We start from the raw sequence: 26943 nt of genomic DNA on the forward strand, positions 1-26943 counted from the left end.
AGCTGTGGTCCTGTCTGGAGGACCACATGATATTATTTATACACACCATTTCAATAGGAAAATATACAATGTAAAATCTTTGATAATTGTAAGAGACATGTGGAGACACATTGATATATGGAATTACCGAAAAATCCATGCAAAGTGCCTACAAAAGCACATTAATTCTGTAATGCATATCATCTTTAAAGCCCAGCAATTTTACATTTCAGCTAATTTCCCAGAAATAAAAATTATACTCCTGGCCTTCTTGTTTCCCCTCCCCAGTTTATGAAACTTAAATATAGTCTGGAGTCCAGTTCTGAGAGCCGATGAATAGGCACTTCACTATCCCAGTCTAGGCCACCGCCTCCAAATACCTATTAAACCCCTCTTAGTGCTGCAGTTAGTTTAAGTGCCTAATTGCCCTTATAAATTACCTCTTGTTTAAGAAATCAGTTTATGCAGGGATAGAAGTGATAGGGGTTTTTTTTTTATGGTTAAAATGTCTACAGCAGAAAACCTCCAGGGATTGAAACTGTCAATGCCTGTAGGGAGTCTCCTTATATCAAAACCAACAGTGGATTTCCAAAAAAAAAAAAAAAATATGACTTTAAACCAAGTGCAAACAAGACAGAAGTAAGGGAAGAGGAGACCTAAGTACTGATCAAAGTCTCCAACTTTGACAAGAAACACAAGTTACGCTCAGTGCAAATCCGAAGGTGTAAATAGTAGCATAATGCAATAATACCACCAACTCACATAACAGGGTCATTAAAACAAAGGCTTGTATATTCAAGCACAAAACTGCCAACTGAACAACCCAATCCCTTTTCTCTTTCTCCATGAACACTTAAGTAAAAATAAAATAGCAAAATTAAAAAAAAAATAAAATTTATTATATTTTACATGCTTCAAGAATACAAAAAAAAATTAAATCTATGTGAGAGCCTAGAATACTTATAATGGAACTGCAAGACTGATTTGAATTAGACATGCTGGAACTTGTAGTTCCAAATATTGCTCATATTCGAGATAATGAACAAAAGCATGGAAGTAATGTTAAACACCCCAGCCAATGGGATTTAAGGTTTCAGCAAAGTCAAATAGAACAATAGAAAGTGACTGCTTGACTGCTGATTTGTTCTTTTTTTTCTATTTAAATATTTATTGATTTTTAAGTAAGCAAATTATACAAACTTATTCATTTAAAGAAACATTAAACACTTTAAAAGTGCTGATTGGTTCTTTTAAAACTACTGTAATTGTCATGCCAACTATGAGATAATTTTTTCATATGAGGCACAATACTGTAGAACATTTTTTTGTATCCTACCACTGAAGAATAATTAGTGGTTTTGGCAACTTTTTAAATCGCCAACACATTTGCAGAAAGAGGATGCAACAGAATTTGGAGCTTTTAATGGTGTTGTCCGCCTGCATAATGCAAGCCAACAAGCCATGCCCACATGTAACTTGATATTACCAGGTAACAATATTCAAACATTGGCACCCTTTACCATTGCATCTTCCTTTATCCAATTAATAAATTGTTACTTTGAGTCCTCTTTTGTTAGCAATATATGATGCAGAAAAGGGCAGCAGCACACACACACACACACACTAACATCACTCTTGGCAAAAACAGCCCAAAACACATTTTTCACGCACTTGATTCCTAATTAAAAACTTATGGAGTCCAAGTGGGTCAATTAAAGCAAAGTTATTATCCCATTTTGTATCTATACGGATTGAGACAAGGTTTCATGGCTACTTAAGTTGGTAATAAAGGCCTAAATATAAATAGGATCTAAGTATATACTATGACAAACCATCAGCAGTCAATTTATCAGCTAACAAATAGTTTGCCATTTATCACAGCTTGATAAAATAACAAAAAAGGAAAGAGAAAAAAACAAAAAAAGCACAGCTAAACATGGGAGTTTTCCACCAGTAGTAATTGTAGCCTGTGCTATTTCTGCCAGGCTTGTAAGCATTCTAAATGCATCTTAAAACAACAAGTTCACCTTTTAAAAAACAATAAATCCAATTCCAATAAATTAAATTTAAAAACAAGTCTTCCTTGAAAAACACAAGCGCATCTGTGGGATACTTGTGCTTTTTTTTTTTATTTTTTTTTTTTATTTTTGGTGTTTCCACAACAGCCCTGCTTTACACACTACTTTACATATTTTTTTATACACCAGAAATTAACATAAGTTGGCTTATTCAAACAAAACAACATCATAAAAACAACAAAGATAGGCTAAGTGCAGTAGGCATTTATCAGAAATATCCTCATCAATGCACTACATAAAAATACATCCCAGTTGACAATTGATCTTTATGCATGGTAGCACTTTGCACATTATCTTTGTCTTCTTTGCACAGTTTACTCAAACTCATGAGCAACGGTTTTCAACTAGGGGTAACTCAATGCCTGGTGGTACTTCTGCCAACTACAAAAAATTAATTACAATATTTTAAAAAAATAGATATCAGTAGTTAGTTTTACTTTAAGAAAAAAGAAATAAAATAAAAGGGATTGTTTAAAAAAAAAATATGGATGCAAAATTAGAAAGTATATAAATCCATGGCAAAGGGTACAAGGTATTTGATGACCTTAGGGTTTTATTTTTTAGAATGAGGTATGTATTGTAGGAAGGCTGAGAATCACTGACCTGGAAAGTCTCATATCTGCCTCACAAACAAATTGTAAGAAAAATAACAAAAAATGCTAAAATACATAAAATATTTCTAACAGACACGTCATATGTATATTTAGATAAATGGTCTTACCTATTTGCATAACTCTGCCAAACACCGATGTGTTATCCACAGTACTGCAGTTCCACCTCCTGTGCCTGAACTGGTACTGGCACTCTTTGATCCCAGTTTTTGCTCCCTCCCCAATATATTGCATATGGTCCTGATAGAGCAAACACAGCTTCTTCTGCCCCTGGGAGAGCCCCGTTAACTGGCTGCAAAGAGGCTGAGCCCCAATAATGTAAACTTCGGGGAGCTGGACGGGGTTCATTGCCAGTGACCTGCAGAAAGACAATATATGACAAGTATTTTAGAATGAGCAGGGAGCTGTAGTATTGCATGAATGATTAGATTTGTCAGGAGAGTGCAGATTTGTTCCACAGTGCTTACAGTATACAATGTATCAGTGTGTGCAACATTCTGATAATATTTGTAAGGTAGAAGATCATTCGCCTAATTCATCCTTAGACAGCAGAGCAGGCGAAACACATTATATCAGTGGCAGGACACTGACATAATATTTGTAGCTTTAATCAACTGAGAAATGAAAAAACAGCACTGCAGATGTAAAACATTGTATTTCTTCCAAATAAATTAAGATGTACATACACAATGCATTGTATGAGCCAAATAGAGGACAACTACTACAGTCAGGATGCATTGTATAAGCCCCATAGAGAACAAGTACTGCAGTCATGATGCATTGTATGAGCCTCATCGAGAACAAGTACTGCAGTCATGATGCATTGTATGAGCCCCATCAAGAACACGTACTGCAGTCATGATGCATTGTATGAGCCCCATAGAGAACAAGTACTGCAGTCATGATGCATTGTATGAGCCTCAGAGAACAAGTACTGCAGTCATGATGCATTGTATGAGCCACATCGACAACAAGTATTGCAGTCAGGATGTATTGTATGAGCCTCAGAGAACAAGTACTGCAGTCAGGATGTATTGTATGAGCCTCAGAGAACAAGTACTGCAGTCAGGATGTATTGTATGAGCCTCATAGAGAACAAGTACTGCAGTCATGATGCATTGTATGAGCCCCATCAAGAACAAGTACTGCAGTCATGATGCATTGTATGAGCCCCATCGAGAACAAGTACTACAGTCATGATGCATTGTATGAGCCCCATAGAGAACAAGTACTGCAGTCATGATGCATTGTATGAGCCCCATAGAGAACAAGTACTGTAGTCATGATGCATTGTATGAGCCCCATCAAGAACAAGTATTGCAGTCAGGATGCATTGTATGAGCCCCATCAAGAACAAGTATTGCAGTCAGGATGCATTGTATGAGCCCCATCGAGAACAAGTACTGCAGTCATGATGCATTGTACCAGTCCCATAGAGCAAACAGGATACCTTGGCACCATGGGATCCCCTCTAGGTTACCCCAACTGATGGCAGGACTCTGTGGTGATGGAGGGCCTCTGATGTATAAGGGGAACCTTGTGATGGGAGACTGTGATGTGTAAGGGGACTTCTGAAGTTACTTTCATTAAAAGGCAGTTGTGTGCATTGTCCCAGGCTCAGGTTTCCCATTCACAAGTAACAATTATGTTTTTACATTTTAAATTGACCGCAAGATTTTTGGATGCAGTTCACACTACATGCATTTCAGTTGCTTTTTTTCTGCATCCAAAATGCAGAGAAAGTAGGTTATATGGTTGTCAATGTGATAGTTCACATCAGTGCTTGCAGTTCCAGTGGCAAAAAAACAAACAAAAAAAACAGAACGTAGAACATGCTGCATTTTTTTTGCACATAACTGTACTGAAACGTGGTAAAACGCATCAAAACTGCACTGGAATGCACCAAAAAGGCACTGGAACGCACCAAAAAGGCACTGGAACGCATATGTCCCTATTTCAATTGAAGAGAAAAAAAAAGGAGGGAAAAATAACTGAAATGCATAAAAAATGCACTGGAACGCATCAAAAACGCACCAGAATGCATAAAGACACAAAAAATGTGCATGCAAAAACGCATCTGGACTGCATTTCTATAGTGTGAACAGGCCCTTAAAGGGTGCTGCAGTTGAAAAAAAGGCTGAGGAACACTGCCATAGAGAACTGGTACTGCAGTCATGCTGGTTTGTATCAGTCCCATATAGAACTGCAGTCATGATACATTGTATGAGTTCCATATAGAAAAAAATACTACAGACCATCATGCATTCAGGCTGAATGACTAAAGGAGTTGAAAATGTTCACAGGGAAAAAAGGAAAGTGTGTTTCAATTATCCAATCATGCGGATGAAATAGGAAGTCACTTTTCACATGATTGGATAGTTAAAATGATACTTCACTCTTTAAGTGAACATTATCAACTTCTTTAAAGTCAGCAAAATTGTATTGTTCCCAAGTTTTGTGCAGACACAACATATCAGTCCTATAGAGAATAAGTACTGCCAACATGACCCCTTGGGGCCGGTTTACTTAAGAAACAGGAGGTTGTTCACATAGCAAAGTGAATGTCAGTAACGAAGGTAAACCTGAAGTCGCTTTGAATACCCAATCACATATGAGGGAAATTTTAAAAGACTTTTCACTAGCACATGGTTGGATATTCACATTGAACAGTGTCACCTTATTCACCAAAATTCCTCCAAAGTCAGCATTTCCTCTGGTAGTAGAGCAGCCTTATTTCCTTTACTAGGTCAACACCATTGTGTCAGTCCCATAGAGAACAAGTCCTGCAGGCATGATACATTGGGGGTGATTTGCAGAATGTTACTTGGCTTAGTGGAAAAAAAAAAGCCGTGTTCACTTTGACCAAGCAATCAGGTGCATGGAAATTAAAGACATGGCTTCAAGATATTCACTATACGAAGAAAACAGTCTATGATCATCAACAGGGAAACTGAAATGTAGATATGATATATTGCATCAGTGTAGCAGACAGTCTATGATCATCAACAGGGAAACTGAAATGTAGATCTGATATATTGCATCAGTGTAGCAGAGAGTACTGCAGATGTGATCCATTGTATCAGTGTAGGAGAGAGTACTGCAGATGTGATCCATTGTATCAGTGTAGGAGAGAGTACTGCAGATGTGATCCATTGTATCAGTGTAGGAGAGAGTACTGCAGATGTGATCCATTGCATCCATGTAGGAGAGAGTACTGCAGATGTGATCCATTGTATCAGTGTAGGAGAGAGTACTGCAGATGTGGTCCATTAGATCAGTGTAAGAGAGAGTACTGCAGATGTGATCCATTGTATCAGTGTAAGAGAGAGTACTGCAGATGTGGTCCATTGCATCAGTGTAGGAGAGAGTGCTGTAGGTGTGATCCATTGTATCAGTGTAGGAGAGAGTACTGCAGATGTGGTCCAGTGCATCAGTGTAGGAGAGAGTACTGCAGATGTGGTCCATTGCATCAGTGTAGGAGAGTAAGAGAGTACTGTAGGTGTGATCCATTGCATCAGTGTAGGAGAGAGTACTGTAGGTGTGATCCATTGCATCCATGTAGGAGAGAGTACTGCAGATGTGATCCATTGTATCAGTGTAGGAGAGAGTACTGCAGATGTGGTCCAGTGCATCAGTGTAGGAGAGAGTACTGCAGATGTGGTCCATTGCATCAGTGTAGGAGAGTAAGAGAGTACTGTAGGTGTGATCCATTGCATCAGTGTAGGAGAGAGTACTGTAGGTGTGATCCATTTTATCAGTGTAGGAGAGAGTACTGTAGGTGTGATCCATTGTATCAGTGTCAGTGAGATTCCTACAGATGTGATACATTGTATCAGTGTAAGAAAAAGTACTGCAGATGTGATACGTTATAGCAGTGTAAGGGAAAGAAATCACTGCAGGTGTGATCCTTTGCATCAGTGTAGGAGAGAGTACTGCAGATGTGGTCCATTGTATCAGTGTAGGAGAGAGTACTGCAGATGTGGTCCATTGTATCAGTGTAGGAGAGAGTACTGTAGGTGTGATCCATTGTATCAGTGTAGGAGAGATTACTGCAGATGTGGTCCATTGTATCAGTGTAGGAGAGAGTACTGTAGGTGTGATCCATTGTATCAGTGTAGGAGAGATTACTGCAGATGTGGTCCATTGTATCAGTGTAGGAGAGAGTACTGTAGGTGTGATCCATTGTATCAGTGTCAGTGAGATTCCTACAGATGTGATACATTGTATCAGTGTAAGAAAAAGTATTGCATATGTGATACGTTATAGCAGTGTAAGGGAAAGAAATCACTGCAGGTGTGATCCATTGTATCAGTGTCAGAGAGAGACAGCACAACAGATCAGACACTACAGAAGAGGTGGGAATCACTCTGGTATTTCAGGGAAGTCAGTACAGTTTAATTTACAAAGCTAAGGGAAAACTCTACATGCCTTTGCTAACAGGGAAACTGCACTTCACGCCAGAATCAATTCCAGCGCAGTGCAAATTGAATGGGATGTAAATCGCACCTGAACACACAAAAAGCAATGCATGCACTACTTTTGAAAAATGTGCCAACCAAAACGCATTGTCCTGTGTTGCGATCTGCCTTTTGGATGATGTTACAACATATTGTCCCCTGAAGAAGACAGCAAAGGCAGCACATGTACCACATTCTGGTGTGAACCAGCCAACATAGAGAACCAACACTGCAGATGTGATCAGGGGCGGACTGACCATTTGGAAACTCGGGCACTGCCCAAGGGCCCGGGGTCAGTAGGGGGCCCCATGAGATGCCCCGGTACCTTTTTCATAGGCTTTTTTGAGTATGGGCGAGGACACAGGGGCCTCATGATCCCCTATTGCTCGGGGGTCCCATGAGTTGTCAGTCCGCCCTTGGATGTGATACACTGGGGGTTATTTACTAAAATTGGAGATAAAATCTGGTGCAGCTCTGCATAGAAACCAATCAGCTTCCAGGTTTTATTGCAAAAGCTTAATTGAACACGTTGAAGTTAGACGTCGATTGGCTCCAATGCACAGCTGCACCAAATTTTGCATGCTCCAGTTTTAGTAAATCAACCCCATTGCATCTGCCTCATAACAAATCAGTACTGTAAATGTGATACAATACATCATTCTTATAGGAAAACAACACCGTAGATGGGATACACAAATGTTCATTTCCTAAAGGAGTAGAGCATATTCACTTTGCTTATCATGTGAAATTGTGAATACCCAATCATGTGCCAGAGAACAGGAGTTTTGTTTTTAAATAGCTGGATAAGTGAATTGAGCACAGCTTCACCTTATTCAATTTGTAAATTGACTATATAGTTTATAAAAAGGGAACACTTTATAGAGTGCTCTATATATTTAATAAACCAATTGTTTCAACCATTATATTACATAGAGGAACTACAGAAGTGGTAAAGCTTTTTATGGTGTTTCAAGAAGTCAATATTTAGGGATTATGTCAGTAAAGGAAATACCCGGTAGAAATCACATAGAAAAATACCTACGGCAAATCACCTTGGTATAATACCTACGGCAAATCACCTTGGGATAATACCTATGCCAAACCACATTGTAGGTGACAATACCGATAGCAGTCATTCAGATTGGCGGGGGCAGAACCATTAACAAATATTCAAATCAAACGGGATATTACCCATAGGAATTATAAAAGATAATACCTACGCCAATCACATTGGAGCAATATTACTTACTACAGGTACTTATATAGTGCTGTCAATTTATGCAGCGCTTTACACACACACACACACATATATACAGTCATGGCCGAAATTGTTGGCACCCTTGATATTTTTCCTGAAAATCAAGTATTTCACACAAAAAAGGTATTGCATTAACACATGTTTTGCTATACACATGTTTATTCCCTTTGTATGTATTGGAACAAATATAAAACAGAGGCAGAAAAGCAAATATGACATAATGTCACACAAAACCCCAAAAATGGGCTGGACAAAAGTATTGGCACCCTTAACTTAATATTTGGTTGCACACCCTTTGGAAAACATAACTGAAATCAGTCGCTTCCTATAACCATCAATAAGCTTCTGACACCTCTCACCCGGAATTTTGGACCACTCTTCCTTTGCAAACAGCTCCAGGTCTCTCTTATTGGAAGGACACCTTTTCCCAACAGCAATTTTAAGATCTCTCCACAGGTGTTCAATGGGATTTAGATCTGGGCTCATTGCTGGCCACTTCAGAACTCTCCAGCGCTTCTTTGCCATCCATTTCTGAGTGCTTTTTGACGTATGTTTGGGGTCATTGTCCTGCTGGAAGACCCAGGATCTTGGACGCAAACCCAGCTTTCTGACACTGGGCCCTACAGTGCGACCCAAAATCCTTTGGTAATCCTCAGATTTCATGATGCCTTGCACACAGTCAAGGCACCCAGTGCCAGAGGCAGCAAAACAACCCCAAAACATCATTGAACCTCCACCATATTTTACCGTAGGTACTGTGTTTTGTTCTTTGTAGGCCTCATTCCGTTTTCGGTAAACAGTAGAATGATGTGCTTTACCGAAAAGCTCTATCTTGGTCTCATCTGTCCACAAGACGTTTTCCCAGAAGGCTTTTGGCTTACTCAAGTACATTTTGGCAAACTGTAGTCTTGCTTTTTTATGTCTCTGTGTCAGCAGTGGGGTCCTCCTGGGTCTCCTGCCATAGCGTTTCATTTCATTTAAATGTCGACGGATAGTTCGCGCTGACACTGATGCTCCCTGAGCCTGCAGGACAGCTTGAATGTCTTTGGAACATGTTTGGGGCTGCTTATCCACCATCCGGACTATTCTGCGTTGCAATCTTTCATCAATTTTCCTCATCCGTCCACGACCAGGGAGATTAGCTACAGTGCCATGGGTTGCAAACTTCTTGATAATGTTGCGCACTGTGGACAAAGGCAAATCTAGTTCTCTGGAGATGGACTTGTAACCTTGAGATTGTTGATATTTTGCCACAATTTTGGTTCTCAGGTCCTCAGACAGTTCTCGTCTCCTCTTTCTGTTGTCCATGCTTAGTGTGGCACAGACAGACACACAATGCAAAGGTTAAGTGAACGTCTCTCCTTTTTATCTGCTTTCAGGTGTGATTTCTATATTGCCCACACCTGTTACTTGCCCCAGGTGAGTTTACAGGAGCATCACATGCTTGTAACATTCTTATTTATCCGCAGTTGTGAAAGGGTGCCAATACTTTTGTCCAGCCCATTTTTGGAGGTTTGTGTGACATTATGTCGAATTTGCTTTCTTTCCTCCCTTTTTTTGTTTTGTCCCAATACACACAAAGGGAATAAACATGTGTATAGCAAAACATGTGTTAATGCAATACGTTTCGTGAGAAATACATGATTTCCTGGAGAAATATCAAGGGTGCCAACAATTTCGGCCATGACTGTACATACATACATATATATTGTACATTCACATCAGTCCTTAACCCTCAAGGGTAGAACAGTCTAAACTCACATTCATACATACACATATAAGGGCCAATCTAGACAGGATCCAATTAAGCTACCAGCACTTCTTTGGAGTGTGAAAGGAAACTGGAGTACCTGAAGGAAACCCATGCAGGCACAGGAAGAACATGCAAACTCCAGGCAGGAGGTGCAGTGGCTGGGACTTGAACCAACGACCCTAGTACTGCCAGGCAGAAGTGCTAACCATTTAGCCACTGTGCTGCCCATATTTTCACATGTGCTGCAGTCTTGGGTAGGGTTGCCACCTTTTCTTCAAACCAAAGCTCAACACTTTAGCGGTGCAATGCAATATGTTTTTTTTAGTAACATATTTTTTCATTAAAAACATTTCTAATCATATGGAATTAATCACAAGAGTCCCCCCTGTACATCAGAGTCCACAGATTTTCTATACTTTAGTCTTTACATCTGAATCTTCAGAATTCCCCTTTACATCTGTAGAACATGCAAACTCCAGGCAGATGGTGCCGTGGTTGGGATTCAAACCAATCTAGTACTGCCAGGTGGAAATGCTATCCATTTAGCCACTGTGCTGCCTATTATGTATAGCAATCAGGTTGGAGGGGATAATACCTATAACAATCATACAGGCTGGAAGGGATAATAGTATTAGGCTTTGTTCACACCTGTGTGCTTTACATGCACTCTATGTGCACTGCCATTTTTTTGTTACATACTGCACCTAAAGTGCATATAAAAACACACCTAAATCAGATGTGAACCCCCACATTAACAATCAGATTTGAGGGGGTATTACCTATAACAATCAGACTGACTGCTATAGGTATTATCTCCCTCAAATCAGCTTAGGGCTTTCGTCTAGTGGGAAGATACAACAAAGTACTTAATTCTACTAGCAGCCCCCCATCTGCACCTGTTTTCGCACACCAGCCCCCATGTCTCAAAGTGTGAGACTTGCTGGTATTTGGAGTACAGAGGTGTGAAGAGATGTAATAAAGAAATAATCAAAATATTAATCCTGTCTTATGTGCTCTCATAATATATATGCATAATAAAAGCATAATCTGTGATATGTATAACTGGCTTTCATTCATCACAGCTGGATCTATGTATTAGCATGGGGACAGCACTGATATGTCATTTATCACATTGTGGTTCTCTACATTAACATAGACAGAGCAGCAATAATCCATACATAGACAGTGCAGGTCATACCTACAGTCAAAACATTGGTGGCGTGTATAACAAGACACCTTTAAATGTGATGATAAAAGAGACATAGGAGGTCAGCCTCTGAGAACCAGAGCATGAAATGCCAACTTGTCACTCTTAGCCAATCGGACTTCAGGTTTTACTTTCCAGTGCCAGCTGGAGAAGGAAAGCCTGAATCTGGATGGTCCTAAGGAGCAACAACCCTTCCATACTTGTTCACAGATCAGACTTTGGAGTGGATTTACTAAAGGCCAGGAGACTATTGCACTTCGCATGGGAATTTGCCCCAGAGCCAAGTGAATGAGAAGATATATATAATTTCTTAATAAGTTCATTTCTATCATCCACTTATTTGCAAGCAGAAATGCGATTTTTTTCCGCTTGCATGTCACAGTATATTCTTATCAAAGTGAAATAGCACAGCATTCACCAAGCTCTGGGGAAGATTCCCTTGAAAAGGTACAAAGACTATTTGCCTTTAAATCAACCACTTTATTTCAAGTCCTGATAGATCCAAAACAGACATGCATTGCAGCTACAGAAAAGATCCAGTAAATGCAGCACAGAGGGACTGAGTCTATGAAAACAGGTGCCCTGATTTTTTTTTTTTTTTTTTTTTTTTTTTGGGGGGGGGGGGGGGGGGGGGACACAAGTGACGCCTATTTGACTTTATATTTAGTTCTAATGATAGAACTTTATGACAAGTGCCTATACCAGCCCTATCCCTTCCAAACTACAAGGGGACCAATAGGTTGAATTTAAAAAACAGAAGTAAATATATATTTGTGTCTTGTTTAGTCAAAAAAAAACAAAAAACGAAATGTCAGCTTACCACCATGAACTTGCTTCCACCATCACCTGAGAGATACAAGAAAAGGCCAGCAGGACAAGCAGCAAATATCTAGACACCATGGCTGCTCCAGGGACCCCAAAACTTCCCGACCACGGCAAAAGTTCTAAGGCTGTCTGAAAAAGAAAAAAAAAAAAAGAAAAAGAAAAATGCAAAAAATCAAACAATAAGAAAAAAAAATAAGTTTCGTTGAAAAAGTTTTAGTCAACAAATATGAAACATTCAGTTAAAAACATAAACAAAAAATAAAAATAAAAGAAAAAAAAATCACAGTAATAAATGAATTATGAAAGAATAGAAAAAGCAGTATTAAAAAAATTCGATTGAATGTTATCAATGCAGTGGCATACAAGAAGGAGGATTGCAATAGTCAGGGGAGGACTCGATGAACATCACTAGACCTGCCGCTTAGCGGATCTGTACTGACGGCTCCGACACGGCACAGTGCGGCGCTATCCGCTCTCTGCGGCTCCGATCTCTGCGCTGCTCCTATCATTTATGTGTGCTAATAGACTTCCCAACGATGTCCAAACCCCGAAACCATAAAGTACTAACGAATAACATTTGGATTAAGCAATCCTCCCAGCTGCCAGTGGCAGCCCGCACATCTGGTACTCCATTTGAAGGTCCCTGATCTGCTAAAGACATTTCTGCTCCATATACATCGCACAGATAATGATTGGGGGGGGGGGGGGGGGGTGATATCTAATAAGGTGCATGAGAATTACAGATCGTATGGAGAGGATCGTTCGATGTATTGTATTCCTATTAGAGAAGGGACAGAAATATGTGTGAATGGGGGAGAGAATTTCTTGCAGACAAAATGGAATCTAATACAAATGTTGTTATAGGTCATAGGAATGATGCCTCTCACTGACATATGCAGTATAACTTTATATAATAAATCATATTTACAAAAGCTATATTACAAAGATAAACTCTAAAAATATAAAATATTTTGTGATCAAGGACATTAAGATTAAAATATATTACACACACCCTGGACACAGATGCCTTGTATCTATATTTACATATAGATATACCTGTGTGTGTATATATGTATGTCACATCATGTATAGTAATTGTTTTAAATGCTATATAATAAAAATAAAGTCCAAACAAAAAGATCCAATAGAAATTCCAATCCAAAAGATTCAATTAGAAAATTGTGATAGATATATAGATCTATATATATCTCAATCAATTTTTGTTTTATCATTTATTTTCTACACTTTGTAAATATGCACACATTTGTGGGTGTAGTGTACGTATACACAAACACATATATTATATATATATATATATACATACATATACACATATACACACACACACATATGTATCTATTTACACATATACATATATACATGCACACACACATACATGCATACAACATGCACACCCCAAAATAACAAAAAAAAAACGATTTATAGATATCGATCACACATACTATTTATATATCATGCATGAACATCTTCATTTTCTACAACAGACTGCATTGCCCTCCCAGCGTTTATATTAATTTATTCCAAGCACCCCAGCTATGTATATGTATACTAACTACCATTGCATTGCACACAAATCTATTGAAACCTCACAAGCAGCCCAAACCTTCAGCCATTGATGAATAATCCAATGCAAGCTCTATACATTCTTCCTCTACCCCCCCCCCCCCTTTCTTCCCCAGCTCAAATGTTCAGAATAGACCATCGCAGTCCTAAACATCATTATCTGCCCAGGAACAAAGGCCTGGGGCTCTCTGTCCTACCTCATCTGGTTTTACTTGTTCAGGAAATCAAATCCCAGAGAGAGGGAGCTGGAGATAGCCCCACACAAGGAACTGCAGCTTCTGCCATCCAGAGTTACTATCCTGGGCCCACCAGTGCTCTTCATCTCATCTATTTATTGCAAGGCTGCAACACAAATCTTATTACCCTGGAATATAAATTCCCTGTCTGGGTGCTTATTCCTCTACATTGTGTGGCTGGAAGATCAGTTTATGACTGCAGCCATAGAGTTTGTATCAGCATTCCCATCTGATCATTTCCCAATATTTCACCAGCAGCAGTACTAGAAGTTCCTTCCATAGTGGCCTTTTCCATAGCAGAGCTCTGAAATCATTACCTATCCTTCCTCCTGACAGGACAATAAATGGAGAGAGAATGCAGCAAAGAGATAATGCTTTATTACACTGAACTCCATTCATTAACCATCCCACATGCCCATCCCACAGAGTAACACCATGTATGATAGCATGATTATCATAGAATCATCTTGCAGTGGAGGCACCACTACTAATGAGGTGTGGAGGACACAAAAATGGGGTTATTAAAAACCCTGAAAAAAAAAAAAAAAAAAGTCTACACAAACTCTAACATAAAAACAATCATACAAAGAGATATGAATGGGTGCAAACATTTGCATTCCTCAATTTATACGGTTTATCAGATCATTTGTAATGCATTTATGTATATTTTGTAATATGTATATATTACAAAAAAAAAATTAAAGCTCTAAACTCTTTCAGTTGGGAGAATGAGTTATTCCTGAGTCAAAGTAGTGTGCAGACATTTATAAATAGACAACACAAAATGATTAGGTTTGAATAAGCAAGAACTTATTTGGACTTTCCATAGAACCTTCTTCCACAATTCAATTCTTAACTGCATTATTCTCAATTCATTTAGACTTTTAAATATAACTTTGGTCTGAATCGGCAAGAACTGACTATGTACACTGCTTGACGCAATAAAGCTCAAGTTATAAATATTATATAAATATTCTGATGCAAAGTTCAACTTGAACTGCAAGCCAAATGCCATAATATCAAATATTTTGCATTTATTCGTATGTTTAAAAAAAAAAAAAAAAAGCCAAGCATTAATATGAGCAAAATATCCAAGATAGAATTTCTTATTAAAACGATTTTTTTTCGTTCTGACAATATTTTAAACAAAGAAATAACAGTGGGATTCTAAAAATTTAGATTGGCTTTTTGACTTCATGTAGTAGACTGGGCGTGTGCAACATGGTAAATCACTGAACTCTTACTCAATTTTAAAATGAATGTTATCCAATTTATAAAACACACACACACTCCCCCCAATATAAAAATATAATATTGATTTTATAAAATATATATTTAAAACAAGTATATGTGTAGAATGTATTCACACATATATATTTTATTATTTGTAAATGTATAGTAAAAAAAAATTATACAATTCTATTATATATATATATATATATATATATATATATATATATATATATATATATATATATTCCCCAGCATAAAAATATAGTATAGTATTTTATTTATATTATAAAATATAAATGTTTTTATATAAAATATAATACACACATGTAATTATTTTTTTCTTTTGCATTATAAAAAATAAAGAGGATTAGTTCCTGGACTCTCGAATTAAACTGTCAATATAAAAGACAGAACAAATATTGTTTCCTCCAAGCAATCACGAAAATATTTTCGGTTTATAAAGTATACATTGTAAAGTACAAAGAATACAAATAAGGCAAAAAGATAAACAAAGAACAATAGTTATGATTTATCTGCACTTGCAGCAAAGTACTTTAAATGTGGCATTTTATTTTCTCACCGTAATGAAAACTAGAAACTCAAATGCTTTTATTTGATCAACTTTGTGCTTTTTTTAAACGCAATCAGCCTACAAGGTCTCTGGAATGATTTGACCACTAGGGGGCGCTCCGTGAGCACTGTGAACCATGCAAACCCAGGGAGAGGAAAAAAAAGGTGCAATCAATTTCTGCAGGTTGGGGGAAGGGAGAGAAAAAAAAAAAAAAGAGAAGGTTGGGGGTACTTGTCAAAGTAGCATACAGGAAATTTATGATTACAAGAAACCCGTCTGGACATACAGAGACTTCAGGTGGCCAAGCAAATTGGGATTAAATGTAAAAGCCATCTACTGAAGTTTGCTGAGGACCTGATTCTGGCACTAAATAAGGAGGCAATTAAAGCCAGGCTCTCTGTGGTTGACAATATAATCCTATTATATTTTTATTTCACATTTAATAAAAACACAACTGCCGTTTAGATGACTATTAGGTCTGCATGCCATTTAGATTTGTACGGTTATTTCAAGGCTTTAACACAGTCCAGGTCTTCCTCCAGTTGAAAAGATTATCAGGAGGTGTCCCCAGCCCACTTAGTGAGATACTGTGCAGGGCAGCCAGTGCCTAGACCACATTCCCAATGACACTTCTGGGAGTGTTTGTGCAAGGAGCAGATTAGGTATCAATTGAAAATCATTAACAAGTTCAACTAGACCTCAGGCTGTGTTTAAGCAACTTCAAGCCAAAAGTACATGCCATCAAAGGCCTTGCATGCTAAACCTTGATCTCTTGATTAATTAGAATGCCTTATAGCCCGCCAGCCAACTACAGAGCTTATTAAATGTTCTGGTCAACTGGATTAGGGCATTAAGACCTGCAGTTCAGAAAATGTAAAAAAGAATAGGTAGGAAAAAAAAAAAAAAAGTAAAAAAAAAAAAAAAAAACACCACAAGCTACGGAATCTTACCTAAAATAAATCTAATGAATAGTTACGTTGCCAAAGTGCGATCAGAAATATGTATTCATTTTCAATATATATGTATTGAATGAATGAACGTATGGTAAGGCATTGTAACAATAACTGTTTTTGCCAATAGAGGGCGCCAGATGTCACAATTTGCTCATAGTGCACCTCTCACACTGTACCTCTCTACTGCTTAGGTGCCCGACAGTTCAGGTATGTACAGTCCCAGCCTGGACCACCTGCGAGTGGCAGATCTCCTCGTCCATTGCTTTCATGATCATCCTTAGCAAAGGCTGACGTTTCCCATTGTCTTAATAGACAAGGGGCGCCTCTGAGCATATCAATGTTGAGGGTCTGGTATCAGGATGAACACTTTGGATCAGATTTAAGACTTTTTTTTACCAGAACAGAGATTAATAGGGCTAAAAACAGAAAAGTCAAATTATGACATTTAACATACAGAATAAAAAAGTAGATATAGACTTTATAATGCATTGAATGTATCATCTCCATATCTAATAGGAGACACAGTGCACCCAGCAGAAGGTCTAGGACATGGGTCCTCAGTGCCAGGGTCTAACAACACCCCAGGTTGGCAGGATGATGGCGACAAAGAGTTTTAGCTTTCTAGATAATATGGAGTTAGGTTAAGAGTAGACCAGCCATCTAATCTCAACCTCAAAAGTACAAATAGACTGGCAAAGGCTAAAGCTAAGTACACACTATAAGAAAATCGGAAGAGTAGACCAGTCATCTAATCCCAACCTCAAGGAGTACAAAGAGACCTAAATTGGGTACACACTATAAGAAAATCGGAAGAAGAGTAGACCAATCAGCTAATCTCAACCTCAAGAGTACAAATTGACCTAAACTAGGTACACACTATAAGAAAATTGGAAGAAAAATTCTGTACAAGGAGCGATCGGTGGATTATCTGATGGTTTGTATAGTGTTTGACACTTTCGACACTAGCGCTTTTCCGGAAAAAATTAAAAAGGTGGAAGCTAGAAAATGTTAGCTTACAATTTTCCCTCAATGTGTAATGGTATTGACAAAAAAAATCAAATAGAAAAACATGTGCATGATCAGAAGTAAAGAACGACCCAAAGAAGGTGGCAACCAACACAGAGATCCTACAGAAGAAAGAACGGTTGCCTGTGACATTCGATAATAATCGTACAAGTTAATACCATTATCGGTTACATCTTGATACGTGGAAAATCGATTTGGCCAATTTTCTCATAGTGTGTACCCCACATTAAAGCTGTCCCTCTGCACCCTTCATAAGCCCCCCTTCCCGTCAGAAGTCCTACTGAATGATGTGTGGAGTTTTGGGAACACGTGCAATAAAACAGCCGGACACCTCACACCATTGTCTACTTTATGTGGTCTGTCTGCAAGGGAGGAGAACCTGGCTTAGAGCTTAGGTGTAAAGTGGGACCAGCTTGTCTCCAACCTCCATGTGTTCTCGAGAAACATTAGCACACAAAGCTCTTCCACTTCCTCAGGAGCACTACTAAAACTTCCAAGATCCTTCAAAACTTTCTTCAAACTTTCTTTATGGAGATGTTTTGCATCTTGGGAATAAAAGCAGATCTGGCTGAAGGACCATGCGAACCTTTCCTTCAAAGGCAACTGAAGCTCAAAGGTTTATGGAAGTGAGAGATCTGGGGGCAATTTTCTTAGGTTCACGGGTGGGTGTGAAGTCATTCGGTGGCCAGCATGTTGAACCACTTCTACTTTGTTCATTTAAATGCCAGGATGGAGAGAATCATTTAAAGGGAAGCAACCCCCCTCCTCCTTTTTCTAGCTGATAAATGTGCTTTACGTTACAAATGGGACTTAAAATTCGTAGCAGGAGTTCCAGGTCTTCTATAGGTGAAAGATATGAGCTCACCTAAAAGGGATAATCCTTTTTCCAGGATACTCAGTCAATGAGCCTATGGAAGGACTTGTACATGTGCTCCACAAATGAAAACATGAGCTAGTGACTGATCTACTATGGGCAGCTATACACGCACTTAAAGGGATAATCCCTATTCAAGGTGCTCAACTAAATCAAGTATGAAAGCAATGATATATGTGCTCTGTTACAAATGTAAGAGGGGAAAAAAAAGCTAGTACTCCAAATCTACTGGTACAACTTCAGGTCTGCTTTAAGGAATAGTCCTTTTCAAGGTGCTCAACTGAACCAAGTATGAATGCACAGATATATGCTCTGTTACAAATGTAGGGGAATAAACTAGTAACTTCACATTTTCTATGTAAAAACTTCAGGTCCACCTAAAGTGATAAACTCTTTTCAAGCTGCTCGTCTGAATGAAGTGTATGAAAGCACCCATACATGTACTCAAGGTTACAAATGTAGGGGAAGAAGTCTAGGCACCCCAGGTTTTCTATGTAAAAGCCTCAGGTCCACCTAAAGAGATAGCCCTTTTAATGAAGCATAAAAAGGAACTGATAAAGTGTATCCATGGAACCAAATAGCTTAAAAACTTTATTTTCAGCAGGTAAAATTCCAATCTTATTTAAAGGGATACACCTTTTTCAGTGCAACTAAGAACTGACTACACCAAAAAGGACAATTCTCAGCTGCCTTACAAGGTATGTCAACACTACTTAAGAAGAAGTCCTTAGATGTAAGTCCACCTCTCCTCTAACTTGTGTTTGAGTCAAACACAGTTCTGGATACCCTCTTGAGAACGATCTGCTTAGGAGGACAAGTGTTCTGAAAATTGAGACCCTTGCTGGGCATGGGGGGGGGGGGTGACAGAGATTATTAGTCTGCAGTTTGGGACTCACCTTTCCCATGGTTGGGCTTGCAGGACAATGTGATAATCCTAGTTGGGGAAAATCCAGAATTGAACTTGAGCCCCAGTTAATGACAGCCCCCCCCTTGGAGCACTGGGGTGAGGATTTGTATTTAATCCCTGTGGGGGGTGCAGCTCAGCACAGACTGATACAGGTTCCTTGGAGTGCAGAACAACCACCCAAAAATAGGAGATCCTCTTTGTTGTAGGACTGCAGCTCCGTGCCAAAGAGGACCCCCCTTTTCCTTGGTATGGGGGTCCTGTGCCAGGTGACAGTAGGAACCAGGGAGGTATTGTGGAAAGTGGAGGGTCCCAAGAGTGAAGCTGATCCCTTGCAGTAAATCCCTGAGATCTGAAGTAGGGAGCACCCCCAGAGAGAAAGCCTGTGCTGGTCACCACCTGAGTCCACCGTCCATCAGAGAGCACTGGGATCTGGGGGGCTTCCACAGCCGGACAGTCAGGAGCTCCTCAACTGATGAGAAGACAAAGGCGGGGTGTCATTTCAGTAGCCCTCAATCCAGGGGTGCACAGCTGGGGTGCGGGGTACAGGCAATCCTATCTCCAGGGGATCCGCAATCCTCCTCATGCGGAGCCTCAGTGGATGGTGGTCCCGGGCAGGGCGCGGGGTGCAGGGCTCCGCTGTAGACGAGGCTCCGCTACTGATGGGGCTCCGGCTCTCTCCTGCCTCTCCAGCTCTCTGACTGTAAAGTTTAGGCAGCCAGAGCTGGGAAAACTTCATGCCGGCGCATGCGCACTGCGCGGACCTATGGCAGGCTGGACAGACTTTAAAGCCGTATTACTCAATGCATTGTAACCGGTAATTATCTCCAACTACTTTCTAAGGAATGAGGGCTCTGCATCACAATCATAGGGGCAGCTTCTGCAACAGGCAGCTGCTAACAGCAGGAGGCAGAAAAAGTGTGCAGAGAGGTGTGATATAGAGGGATTGGGGGATGGATGGATGGATGGAAAGGAAGGACAGACAGATATAGGGATGGATGGACAGATAGAGCTTAGAAAGAGTATGTGTGATGTGGATGGTTGGATGGAATGACAGACAGATATAGGGATAGATGGACAGCTAGAGCGTGTGATGTGGATGGAAGGAAGGAATGAATAAACGAATGACCGATATAGGGATGGATGGATGGACAGATAGAGCTTACAAAAAAAAGGTGTGTGTGATGGGAGATTGATGGATGGAGTGAAAGAGAGATAAACAGATGGATGGACAGAATGGCAGACAGATATAGGGATGGATGGACAGATAGAGATTATAAAGAAAGAGTGTGTGATGGAGATGGATGGATAGATGGGATGACAGACCGATATAGGGATGAATGGGCATATAGAGCTTGAAAAGAAAGAGAGTGTGATGTGGATGGAAGGAAGGAATGAATAAATGAATGACCGATATAGGGATGGATGGACAGATAAAGCTTACAAAAAAAGGTGTGTGTGATGGGAGATTGATGGATGGATGGATGGAGTGAAAGAGAGATAAACAGATGGATGGACAGAATGGCAGACAGATATAGGGATGGATGGACAGATAGAGATTATAAAGAAAGAGTGTGTGATGGAGATGGATAGATAGATGGGATGACAGACCAATATAGGGATGAATGGACATATAGAGCTTAGAAAGAAAGAGTATGTGTGATGTGGATGGATGGAAGGAATAAATGAATGACCGATATAGGGATAGATGGACAGATAGAGCTTACAAAAAAAGAGTGTGTGTGATGGAGATGGATGAATGGATGGAGTGAAAGAGAGATAAACAGATGGATGGACAGAATGGCAGACAGATATAGGGATGGATGGACAGATAGAGATTATAAAGAAAGAGTGTGTGATGGAGATGGATGGATGGGATGACAGACCGATATAGAGATGAATGGACAGACAGAGCTTACAAATAAAGAGTGTGTGTGATGGAGATGGATGAATGGGTGGATAGATGGAACGATAGACCGATATAGGGATGGATGGACAGATAGAGCTTATAAAAAGTGGTGTATGTGATAGTGATGGATGGATGAAGTGACAGAGAGATAAAGGGATGGATGGACAGAATGACAGATAGATATAGGGATGGAAGGATAGACAGAGCTTAGAAAAAAAGTGTGTGATGGAGATGGATGGAATGACAGAGCCATAAAGGGATGAATGGACAGACAGATAGAGCTAAAGAGAAAAAGTGTGAGTGAGATGGAAGGATGGATGGGCAGATGGATCAAGGAATGGATAGACAGAATAATAGATGATAAATGAATAGATGAACAGGTAGAGCTTAAAAAGAAACTTGTATTTGTGATAGAGAAGAAAGGAAGGATGGAAGTAAAAAAGGAAAGAAAGACAGAGAAATAAAGTCATGGGTAGACAGAGTGTAGAAAGAAAGTGTGTGTGTGTGTATGCGATAGAGATGGATGGATGGATGGTTAAGCAGACAGCGAGGTAAAAAGATAGACAGATAGAAAGATAGATAAAGGGCTAAGTAGACAGAAAGCTACAAGGATGGACAGATCGATAGACAAACTGATAGAAGGACCAACAGACAAAAATGAAAGGATGAGATGTGAAATTCTGTGGATTGATGGAAGAACAGACATACTGACAGAGAGATAAAGGGATAGATAGAGACAGAGAATAAGAGATAACTAGATAGAAAGTGTTAGTCAGATGGAAGAATGGATGGATGAGCAGAAAAAGTAACAAAAGAATAAACAGATAAAAAGATAGATAAAGGGCTGAAAGGTAGAAGTATGGATAGGTTGACCAATAGAGGTGGACAGATGGATATATAGACTGACAGACAGATCAAAAGACAGATTTGGATGGACAGACTGAGAGAGATATAGAATGGGAAGATGGATAGGCATCAATGGATGGAATGGGAGACAAACAGGAAATTAGATAGATAGATAGATAGATAGATAGATAGATAGATAGACATGCAGATAAACATTGTTAATGGAATACTGAATATAGATGTAAGTAATGGATGAACTGAGATAGAAAGCATTGAACTGATTAGAATACAAGCAGGTTAAAGGATATATGGATAGAAAGACAGAGAGAAAGATGGATGGTTAGGTTTACAAACATTTGAATATGTAGCATGGCTTAGTGGCTAGCACTTCTGCCTTGTAGCATTGGGGTCCTCAGTTAAAATCCTACCTACATGGAGTTTGCTTGTCCTGTACACATGAAAGTTTCCTCCCATGCTCCAAAGACATGCTGGTAGGATAAATGGCTCCTCTATAATTTGGCCCTAGTGTGAGACTGGAACTTTAGATTGTGAGCTCCTGGAAGGCAGGGGCTATTTGAATGGATAGTTTGTAAAGTGTGGGGTCCTTTCATGGCACTATAAATACCTACAGTCATGGCCGAAATTGTTGGCACCCTTGATATTTCTCCAGGAAATCATGTATTTCTCACGAAACGTATTGCATTAACACATGTTTTGCTATACACATGTTTATTCCCTTTGTGTGTATTGGGACAAAACAAAAAAAGGGAGGAAAGAAAGCAAATTCGACATAATGTCACACAAACCTCCAAAAATGGGCTGGACAAAAGTATTGGCACCCTTTCACAACTGCGGATAAATAAGAATGTTACAAGCATGTGATGCTCCTGTAAACTCACCTGGGGCAAGTAACAGGTGTGGGCAATATAGAAATCACACCTGAAAGCAGATAAAAAGGAGAGACGTTCACTTAACCTTTGCATTGTGTGTCTGTCTGTGCCACACTAAGCATGGACAACAGAAAGAGGAGACGAGAACTGTCTGAGGACCTGAGAACCAAAATTGTGGCAAAATATCAACAATCTCAAGGTTACAAGTCCATCTCCAGAGAACTAGATTTGCCTTTGTCCACAGTGCGCAACATTATCAAGAAGTTTGCAACCCATGGCACTGTAGCTAATCTCCCTGGTCGTGGACGGATGAGGAAAATTGATGAAAGATTGCAACGCAGAATAGTCCGGATGGTGGATAAGCAGCCCCAAACATGTTCCAAAGACATTCAAGCTGTCCTGCAGGCTCAGGGAGCATCAGTGTCAGCGCGAACTATCCGTCGACATTTAAATGAAATGAAACGCTATGGCAGGAGACCCAGGAGGACCCCACTGCTGACACAGAGACATAAAAAAGCAAGACTACAGTTTGCCAAAATGTACTTGAGTAAGCCAAAAGCCTTCTGGGAAAACGTCTTGTGGACAGATGAGACCAAGATAGAGCTTTTCGGTAAAGCACATCATTCTACTGTTTACCGAAAACGGAATGAGGCCTACAAAGAACAAAACACAGTACCTACGGTAAAATATGGTGGAGGTTCAATGATGTTTTGGGGTTGTTTTGCTGCCTCTGGCACTGGGTGCCTTGACTGTGTGCAAGGCATCATGAAATCTGAGGATTACCAAAGGATTTTGGGTCGCACTGTAGGGCCCAGTGTCAGAAAGCTGGGTTTGCGTCCAAGATCCTGGGTCTTCCAGCAGGACAATGACCCCAAACATACGTCAAAAAGCACTCAGAAATGGATGGCAAAGAAGCGCTGGAGAGTTCTGAAGTGGCCAGCAATGAGCCCAGATCTAAATCCCATTGAACACCTGTGGAGAGATCTTAAAATTGCTGTTGGGAAAAGGTGTCCTTCCAATAAGAGAGACCTGGAGCTGTTTGCAAAGGAAGAGTGGTCCAAAATTCCGGGTGAGAGGTGTCAGAAGCTTATTGATGGTTATAGGAAGCGACTGATTTCAGTTATGTTTTCCAAAGGGTGTGCAACCAAATATTAAGTTAAGGGTGCCAATACTTTTGTCCAGCCCATTTTTGGGGTTTTGTGTGACATTATGTCATATTTGCTTTTCTGCCTCTGTTTTATATTTGTTCCAATACATACAAAGGGAATAAACATGTGTATAGCAAAACATGTGTTAATGCAATACCTTTTTTGTGTGAAATACTTGATTTTCAGGAAAAATATCAAGGGTGCCAACAATTTCGGCCATGACTGTATACTAAATCAATAGAATCAATGTGATATTAGGAAGAAAGCACTCAGTGGTTAGTAGGCTAGTTCAAGTAAACCGGAGATGGGAAAAATATAAAAGCTGCCATTAGCGCCTCTATGGGAAGAGTCCAGGGCAGCCTGTAATATTGGGGTCAGTTCAATGCAACACCTGTGAATTCTCCCACTTCACTCCAGGACATGTACTGGACCAAAAAGTCTTTCTGCCTTCCATATTAAATATCACATTTCAATGCAGGAGATATACTGAGAATGTTATTAATGATTATAATGTATAATGGGTGTTGCCAAACTAAATGGCACAATTCCAGCCGTCATTCTTCCGGTGTGTACAATGAAATCTGGAATGTTTGCTGTGGGCAACACAGACACTTACTTATCTTCTAGACTGTTTAAAAGTAAACTACAAAGTTCTGTGGACATCTTTATTCTATTAATGAGTATTCATTTTCTTCCCTTTAAAAGGAATATTTTATTATTTTAGTACACAGTACATCCCCTTTAAATCTATTTGTCTGTATTTATGTATTATAGTGTATTTATGCTGTTTACAGTATACAGTGCCCACAATTTATGCAGTGCTTTACATTCAGGATATTCATATCAGTCCCTACCCTTAAGGGGCTTAAAATCTAAGGGTGACTATATACTTTACAATCTGATTGTACAATCTCTGTGCTATCTTCTTTTAATCGAAACTATGTAACATAAGGATGAATATAAGCAATGCGTTCAGTCTGTACTTTATATGCAGGTCCTTACATTACAAAGTTATAGTAGAACTATAGGAGATTGTATAATCACATGTGTATAGTCGGCTTAAAGCAGAACTTCAGTCTCTCATCAATATTGTCTATTTTAATCCTTTTGCTGCTAGCATTAGTAATTAGATAGGACCCTATACAGGGGCGGACTGACCATTCGAGCACTCGGGCACTGCCCGAGGGCCCAGGGTCAGTAGGGGGCCCCATGAGATGCCCTTGATACCTTTCACAGGCTTTTCTGGGTGTGGTTTGAGTGTTGGCGAGGACACAGGGGCCCCATAATTTCCTACTGCCCGGGAGCCCCATGAGTTGTCAGTCCACCCCTGACCGTATATTATATCTGCTTGTTTTAAACTTCTTTTACATTTCTTCAGTTTCTTCCTGGTTTCCATGCCTAGGAAATTATGTCATACATCCCAGGAGTCTTCAGGAGGGGGGAGTCTTCTCAGCTAAGCACACCCTCATGTCTGCATGCCTGAGCTAAGGACGGATGGATTCCAGGAAGTAAATGCTACATGACTCATCTGCCCTTACTCAACATGGCCATGGCCAGAAATGCTAGGGGGTGTTTTTCAAAGTGATTTCTCAGCAAAATAAAGCACAGAGACATAGATGGATAGGGGAGTTTGCTTTGAATATTAAAAATGAATTAAATAGTGGTTTTGGTGCTCAGATGCAGTGTAGTTCTGCTTTAAGGTCTCTACCGCATATCCAGACTATGAACAATTAACCTACCAGGATGTCTTTGGAGGAAACCCACACACAAACACAGGCAGAGAAAACTCAATGCAGGTAGTATCCAGATCGGGGTTTGAACCAGGGACCATGGTGCTGCAAGGCAGGAATGCTAACCACTTAGCTAACATGCTACCCAAACTGTCATCTAGCGTCGGAGTCATAAATGCAGATAATTCTAATCAGACAATGACGTAAGCATTGCTTAAAAAAAAAAGTCTGTACTGTGTATGTATGGGGACTATCATTGTTGACCTTTCTTTCTACAAATAATAGTAACACCACATTGATCCAGTGGCTTCAGTACTCACCTACTCAGAAGTTCTAAAGACAATGACAGTCAGGCAACTAGCATTTACAAGGTCAGACCCTGTAATTCCCTCAGCAGAGGTCATGTTCAGCCAAAAAATCCTATATGGGTTCCTCCACCCTTTTTGAACCTAGTATGGACCCACACAGACCTCAGATGCAGACGGGACCCATTTCCTCAAGCCAGGTAATATTTATAGATTTATTTGAGCTGTGTTAGGCTGAATCTGAAGGACTTGGCAATGGATCAGTGCGGCATCTGGGGTCCATGTGGAGGGCAGACTAGATAAGTCAACACATAGTAGGTAAACTTATATTTTAAAAACATTTCATTGGAGGTCCCAGATCTCTGTATTCCTGTGCAGGTTAAAAGTACTGTAATGACCCGAATCTGATTTTTTTCAACAGTTTTAAAAGGAGCCCTTGAGCTTTTAAACCAGTCTAGGGAATGATAGATAGAACATTTGACATATCCTTCCATGTGTGCTTGTAGTTCCACTTTGGGTACTCATTGACTTAGTGGGCCATACAGTGGCTTAGTGGTTAGCACCCC

General features: G+C 39.7%; 1 protein-coding gene across 4 annotated transcripts in view; it reads right to left on the reverse strand.

The window, feature by feature from the left end:
* The window catches only part of WNT5A (Wnt family member 5A), a 52595-nt gene extending 32337 nt beyond the window's left edge, over positions 1-20258 (reverse strand). Inside the window, exons 1-3 of one of the 4 annotated variants that reach the window (XM_089681872.1) lie at positions 19542-20258; positions 12164-12297; positions 2779-3026 (exon numbers count right to left, since the gene is read on the reverse strand). In XM_089681872.1, coding sequence (XP_089537998.1) covers positions 2779-3026; positions 12164-12297; positions 19542-19550 — 391 coding nt within the window. In that variant the 5' untranslated portion in view covers positions 19551-20258. Of the gene's footprint in view, positions 1-2778; positions 3027-12163; positions 12298-12531; positions 12682-13949; positions 14058-19541 lie in introns of those variants that run through there. The other 3 variants (XM_089681875.1, XM_089681874.1, XM_089681873.1) reach the window with 3 other exon arrangements.
* Positions 20259-26943: the final 6685 nt, after the last annotated feature.

Source organism: Staurois parvus, unplaced genomic scaffold (assembly GCF_062004578.1).
Source record: "Staurois parvus isolate SC_StPar_1 unplaced genomic scaffold, SC_StPar_1.0 ptg000282l, whole genome shotgun sequence".
NCBI classification, from domain to species: domain Eukaryota; kingdom Metazoa; phylum Chordata; class Amphibia; order Anura; family Ranidae; genus Staurois; species Staurois parvus.